The sequence below is a fragment of the Montipora foliosa genome, unplaced genomic scaffold (assembly GCF_036669935.1).
Source record: "Montipora foliosa isolate CH-2021 unplaced genomic scaffold, ASM3666993v2 scaffold_428, whole genome shotgun sequence".
Taxonomy (NCBI): Eukaryota; Metazoa; Cnidaria; class Anthozoa; order Scleractinia; family Acroporidae; genus Montipora; species Montipora foliosa.
Genome location: NW_027179732.1, coordinates 52501 through 60000, shown reverse-complemented (window position 1 = coordinate 60000; position 7500 = coordinate 52501). Strand labels below are relative to the sequence as shown.

The window sequence follows — 7500 nt, the reverse complement described above, 5'->3', positions numbered from 1 at the left end:
AAAAATTAGATAGGTCCCCCCCTCCAGCAGCGTCAAGATTAGCTGTGACCCCCCCCCCCTCCCCCTCACGTTCTCTCAAAATTATGATGTGCCCCCCCCCCCCCCCTCTCTAATCCGTACCTTTAGATCTTGAAAAACTTGAGAACAGATACCAATATCTTTTATCCGACAACCCTGCTTGTGCAGGAAGGTTTCTCCGAGAGGATTATAAGCCAGCTCCCAATGATGACAGCAACATCAGACGTTGCAAACAAGAGGCAAATGATATCCAGGACAAGCTTAATGCTGTCGTAACCAAGTTAGAAAAACACTGAAGACTGGCCTCAGCTGTTTACACAATTTTAATGCTGAACAACGTCATTCAATAAAGTCTCAAGTCGGTTTAAACGTTCTGCATCTTGTAGAAGACCTGGATAGGGTGATGGCTAAATATAAAGCGACATTTCCTATTGGTGCCAAATCTAAAGCATCCAAATCAAGAAAAAAGAAGGAACAGAAGAAAAAAAGGGAGAAGAAGAAGATTGCTGCCTCAGAAAGCCGTAGGACCCGAACCTGTATAATTTTTCGGTCTTTGGGAGGTGAACCCATTGATGACAACTATGAAACAGAAGTATGTGGCATTCCTCAGCTAGAAACTGTAGACCTAGAAACCCTCTCGCTGTTTAAATCAAGAACAGACCTGGCATGTCTGCGGGACCTTTTAAATGCCAAATGTTTTATTGGCAAAGCTCACAACGTGGTTTGTGACTTCTGTGCATGAGCGATTGTTTCAATCTATCATATGTTGACATTCTAAATAAGTTAAAGCATGTGTTTATGTTGATGCAATATTTAGACATTATGGATAGTCAAAGGCGTGGCATCTGTCTATTTGGAAAATGTTTATTTATTCGTTATCGAATTTGTAAAATTTAATTAAGACCCCCCTCAACTTACTTGAGAAATCTAATGTAGAGCCCCCCCCTCCTTTCCATTAATTTAACTTAAGGCCCCCCCCTCTGGTTTTAGGCCCCCCCCCCTCCTGATAATTATTGCACAGTCCCTAAATAACACTCTGGTTGGCCTAAAGATCACACCGGTTGGCCTACAGTTAGCTTAGGTAGCTTGCGATTTGCCCTTATAATGGGATAAGGGATTTCTTGCTTGCTCGGTTCACATGGCTCCAAGTCATAGGAGTCATGCAAGCCATTACGGTTAACCTAAATTACACATTGGCTAGCCTAGTTGCTTGCAGTTATTGGGATCAGCGATTTCTGGCTTGCTGGCTTGCACTGTATCCAAACTTGTTAGCTTATCACAAGCAGTAATGGAGGTAAATTTTTCTATTTGCCGGAATCAAGTTTTATTAGACAAAGAAAAATAATTTGTTCATTTTTAATCTTTTCAACTGAAACATTTTGCTTTCTATTGAAATATAAGGTTTTTGCAATGTCTTATATAATATAAGACAACATATAACAAATTAGACCATAATCAACTACCGGTAACAATTTCAGTCCACTTTTTTAAAAATTGTAACTAATGATTCTAGCAGTAATTACCATGCTATGAGCATAACTGCACTGCTTTTTGCTATTTTTAGCTATTTTTTTTAATTAAGAAGCTAAACATTTTCAAATCTACCTGTGGAGCATCACTTTATAACATGAGAATATTGTTACATGTATTAGGTAATATTAAATGATTCTAAAGAATGAGATTCCGAAAACATGTAGCTATACAAGAATGATTTTTTAATAACTTTCAACATTTTAAGGCTTTGCAGCTCCATATTAGAACTATTACTGCAATAACCACAATGTAAATGTAAATACATTCTTTGAGGAAAAAAAAAATCCTGTAGAGAAATGAGGAGAGAAAAAAAATATCCTGCATAGCATTTAGGAGGGAAAAAAATATCCTGCCCACCAAGGTTGCTAGAAAAAAAAAATTGCTGACCAGAAATCACCCACCCCCTCCCCCCTCAACAGTTAAATGGTCGGCCCCTTATACATTTTTTCCGTTTTGACCGTGATTGGTGTCTATTTCACGGTGCACGTTGTCACTGTACGTTTTAAAATTAAATTAAATTAAAGCTGCTTTTTTTTGTTGGATGCTGATTAAACTGTGGCTGGAATCGCTTGTACAGCTCAAATCTGGACGTTTTTTAGGTGAGGTTATCTGCAAAGAAAAAGGGAGGCCCCGAATAGGAATCTTGCTTATGAATAGACCCTTCCACGGTTTTTGGCGCCATCTTAGTTGGGGGGCAAACACGGCTAAATTTAAAGTAAATGTATGGAATTTTGGCCGACTTTGAACCTCTGTAGCGCCGCTAAAAAGAGACGGATTTCCACAGTGATAATGTCTTTCAAAAGACATTTATACTGAGATTATTTTCATCAGGAGCTCCTGTTTTCATGAAATATAAAGAACACATTCAAGCTACAACGACCATAAACGAATTTTTAAGATTCCATACCAACCCTTCCGAAACCATTGCGGCAAATTGCCGCGAAATTAGAAGCAACATGAAAAGATTTATTATTCGAATTTACGGACATGATACTTTCCTTAATGACCTTATTTTCTGTTGAATGAATGACATCAATAAAAGTATTTAAAATAGTCGCAAAAGTTGGAAATCTTTCTCTTTTTAGCGGCGCTACAGCGGTTCCAAGTCGGCCAAAATCCCATACATTTACTGCAAATTTAGCCTTGTTTGCCCCCCAACCAAGATGGGCGGTCAAAAACCGTGGAAAGGTCTATTTGTCACTTCGACTGCTGAAATTTCGGCCAGCAACTAAAGCGGAAACAATCATCAGAGCCATTTAGAAGTAGGTGCATTATAGGAAGACGTCAGGGAAGATATTTATTGCATTTTTCTATTCAAATGTGCCAACCACAGAAACAAAAGACCCTTTGTTTCGACAGCCAAGGAGGCTCTGGTTGGCACATTAATGACAATAGGTGACGTCAACGATATCTTCGCTATTGGAGTTTGACAGAGTCGTAACTGATAAATAAAGATCTTCATCTATTTCATTAATAACCGGGCCATCTTATTTACAGCATTTTTAAAAATACCACCATTCGACATTTCTGTCCTAAAGCAGTCCACAACAAGTACGTTTACTAGCCTAATCTCCCAGTTCTTTCCCTAGTTTACTCGAGTCAGCTCTAGTAAACAATTCTCATCGCCAAAATCCATCTTCCTCCCCGTACCAGTTTTCAACTCGCTCAAAGCTTAGAGAATTGCGTGAGCTGGCACAATATATCAGTTCGGATTTTTTACTTTAGTTTTGAACAAACAACAAATTATTAATACTGCTCTCACCGTGAAGACACCCCTGAGGGTTCGAGACCGCATGGCGTCAAGTTATTTGATACGCTTTATAGATCTCTTATAATTTGCAGCGGTTGACGAGGGAAATTTTACCGTCCGTAAAAACCCATCGAATAACCCGATACAACACAGAAAATGAAAGGTGAGTTAGCCCGCGTAGCTGGCGGGATATTTTATCGCAGGATTATTTTATTTTAACACCCGCGAGAAGCGAGTACGACGGTTTTGGCCGCGACTGGCATGGGCACTAGCAAATCGCGGCCAAAACAGCCAAGCAACTATGGCTTTACTCCCGCATGTTCAAAAAATACTGCAATAAAGATGTCCCGACATCTACGCAGGCTAAAGTTTAGTGAAGTGTCGGTAAAAGCGGATTTTGATCAACAGTAAATATAACAGATCAATAGCTGTATGAAATAACTTGACGTCATGCGGTATCGAATCCATGGGGTTGTCTGCCCGTGCTGCTATTGCAATTAAGTTACAACTTCATTGTATTTGTGGAATGGCGTTTTTACTGACCGAGTTATTTGTATTTGATATTTAGATTAATTTTCCCGCAAAACCAGACCTATGCAGCTAATCACAAGTCTTGCATGAGAAATTACTAGCCAAGGGATTGACAATGGTCACTCGTGCAAGCCGACTCGACTAAAAATAGCTTCATGTGTCAAAAGGCGGCATAACTATTCCGGGGGTGGGAGGTTTAGGCCTAAGATTAGCATTTTCATAAAGGTTTGGGTTGTTTCAACCATGGTTCCCTTCAACCCCATCCAACCCCCACCCCTCACCCCTACCCCCCTCCCTTACTCCCACCCCTCATTTCTTATTTCCGGAATAGTCATGCCGGTGAAAATGCCGTAACATAGACCTACAGAACAAGATTGTAGTACTGGAGTTGTTGGTTCCTGGTTAGGGGCTCCTACAGGTTGAAAATTTTAATTAAGCTGACAAAATTCATCAATGAAAAGAGAATTTGAAGGTTCCTATAAAACAAGAGGCTATCTTAAGTACGGTGGTTATTTCCCTACCAATGAAAGTTGAAACGTCGACACATGCCATGGATGACATAATGACCTTTTATGTATTCAATACTCGCTTCGAATCAACCGCTTAAATAACACAAAAAGGCAATATATTTTGTACTAAATAAAGAGTGGTACATTAACGTTTTAACAGCTTTTGGCAAATACCGGTAAACATCATAAGCTGCGTGATTCGAAGTGCCACTGACAATATGACCGAATAGAAATTTGGGTCTGCTCACCAAGAAAACTAAATTTTATCTGTTTTCTTACCACTATAGTCGCAACGTAGTACACATTCCAAAGCAGTCCTTGTTGATTCACTGATGATTATAGAACCAAAATCACTTCATCAATCTGTAGCACAACAAACTGACAACAACGACTGCACACAAAGTTATTGCACCTTTACTTATAGCCTTTGTCAAATCTCCCATTGCACCATCAGTCGTAGCCGTTGTGAAATCTCCGATAACGTAATGGTCTTAGCTTTCTTTTTTAAAAGTCACGATTACATGTTTCAATAACACACAAAAAATATATATATTGTCGTAAATAAAGAGCAGACTATTCATAAAATTTTAAGTACATTAACGTTTTAACAGCTTTTTGGCGAATAAACATCATAAGTTGCGTGACTGGAAGTCCCACTGACTATGTGGCCGAGTGGAAGTCTGGTTCAGCTCACCTACAAAACAAAAATAAATAAATAAATAAATAAACCGATTGCAGAGCCAGAACTGCGCTCGGCCCGTGGCCGCGCGGTTAAAATAAATAAATAAATAAATAAATAAACAGCATGCAGAGCAAGAGCCGCGCTCGGCCCATGGCCGCGGGGTTAATAAGTCGTTGCTGTCAACAGAAATAGCGCTTGAAATATATCTTATGTGTTGTTTTGCTGACGACGGCAAAAAAAAAATGGACAAAAATGAAAAACGCACGTGCAGGGCGTGCAAAGCTATTGTTTTTGACCACTAAATATGCAAATTTGTGACGTTCTCGTTGCTGTCGCCTTTCTCGTCGATAAATTAACGCTTCCTTTTGATGGGAAGAGGAGGAGGATTATGCGCAAATTGTGCAGAAGTGACCCTTGCATTTTCTCTAAAAATTTCTCAGAATAAAATGGCAAAACTTTGACAAATGACATACGTGACTCGTTGACTCATTAGGGCCGTTTATACGAGAGAAAATAAGCCGCGGCTTACTCTGGCCGCGGCGTACTTACTACGCGAAAGGAACTATTTATACGAGTATAAACTCCCAGGCCAGGATAAGCCGCGGCTTGAGAAAGCCGTGAACGTAGATTTTGTACCATTTATACGGGGTGTTCGAGTCTTATATAAGCCGCGGCTTGTTTTCTCTCGTATAAACGGCCCTATTATGAATCGATCTAAATTGTGACTGTTTTTTTTACAGGGACTACCTAAGAGACAGAGGCGCTGGTAATCAAAGATAAAATGGCTTACCACATTGCCTCTACTGTCACTCTTGTTATTTTCCACATTGTATTAGTACACTTTTCACAACACACCAAGGCAGATATGGCCATAAATTGCACCAAGTTCACCTACTGCGTTAACAAATATGCTGATATCTATAAATCTCTCACATCAGATGAAAACAGTTTCAACATAGAATCTGCTCTGTATCCATCTCTGGAGCCGTCATCTCTTATTGTCAAAGTACAAATTTATGGGCACAATAACACATTCGTAGCAAATTACACTTGGAGTTTAAATTGTCTCTATGCTGCCTTCCCTGTCACAGTTCTGGAACTCCTGTCACTTGGTGCTATTCTTGTCACACCACGCACGCAGGACCTAAAGATATGTGTTCCAGATTTCTGCCCGAATTTATCATCAGTGGCGGACCAAAAAGCCCTCATGAAAAGTGTTCTTGCTGCGGTAAGTCATATAGTTTTCAGATATTATCTTATAGAATTTTACCCTTACTGTAGGACTGTTAGGTAACTGCCTGATTTGTGGTGATAAATGACAGAAATCATGATTTTACCACGATTGAGATAAAGAAGTTGGTATAAAAAAATTGACACGCCGTTAGCAGAGTGAAATTTAGGATTGGACCATACTTCTACGAATGCTACCTCTACAACTGCTTCTGCCACCACAACTACTACTGCCGGAGAAAACTTTACATTCAGGTATGTCCAATGTGGCTGAATTTCCTAACTTGCCTAGTAGTCAATCAAATTGCAGAAAGTCAAACATGGTTCATGCACAAAGTTAACTATGTCCATTTGTAAATCAGAGATACCATCGCAGCTACGAGAAAATTCTCTACAACTAACGTGTTAAATTTACTACTTAAAAGACTACTGTTTCTTTTATTAATAACTTTGAAAAACATGAACATTCATATTCAGTGTGCAAGCTTAGGCATTTATTGTCTCCAGTTCTCGAATTGGTCGCAGCGCTTCGCCATTTCTTCATGCAACGACAACGGCGAGTGCGATGACAACGGGAACGCGGCAGTAATACGTTAAGTCAGTAACAACGATAGCAATATAGAGGCTGCGAATGTGCATTTTATTCAGGGTGCATCTTTGCCGTCCCCGCTATGCAACACAGCATAAAGTGCAGAGCTTTTGCAGCTTGTAGAGAATCCTGGGGAATTGGAGAATGGGCTGGGAAATCTTTTAAATGGGGAATCTTTACAGGCGGGAATCTTTAAAGCGAGGAATCTTTAAAACGGGGGATCTTTAGAAGCGATTCTAGTGCTCCAAGATTCCTGTTCACAGTTCTCTAAACAGAGGAAAGAAGATCCTTCCAGACCAGAGCCCCATAATGGTAGTTCTCTCAAGGCAGCTAATTTATGCCCATGATAGGGGCGCAACAGCAAGTCATAATGTTTGTCAGACCCAGGTATCCGGCTTAAACCAAATTCTCGCGCAGTCGACTGCTGATCGCAACAGTTTTAACGAGTTCTTCAAGACAGCTAGTGGTTTGTCAAACAATGGATTTCTGCCGAGTCAAAGTAACAATCCGGAAGACATATCTTATTTTCAGCGGAGCGACATCTTGCCAAACCAGATAGGACCTCCAAACTGTAACATCGTGACGCCCAAGCAACAATTATAAGGGGGTTGGGAACCTGCAATGCCCAATATGGGATCGACCAACTCTTTTCTGCTGA

At 40.1% G+C, this 7500-nt stretch overlaps 1 protein-coding gene across 2 annotated transcripts in view; it reads left to right on the top strand.

Annotated features, from left to right (window-relative positions):
- The first annotated feature begins 3389 nt into the window (after positions 1-3389).
- LOC137988815 (uncharacterized) overlaps positions 3390-7500 on the top strand; it is a 10979-nt gene continuing 6868 nt past the window's right edge. Inside the window, exons 1-2 of one of the 2 annotated variants that reach the window (XM_068834764.1) lie at positions 3390-3464; positions 5764-6251. In XM_068834764.1, the coding sequence (XP_068690865.1) occupies positions 5805-6251 (447 nt within the window). In that variant the 5' untranslated portion in view covers positions 3390-3464; positions 5764-5804. The remainder of the gene's footprint in view (positions 3465-5763; positions 6252-7500) is intronic. The other variant, XM_068834765.1, reaches the window with a different exon arrangement.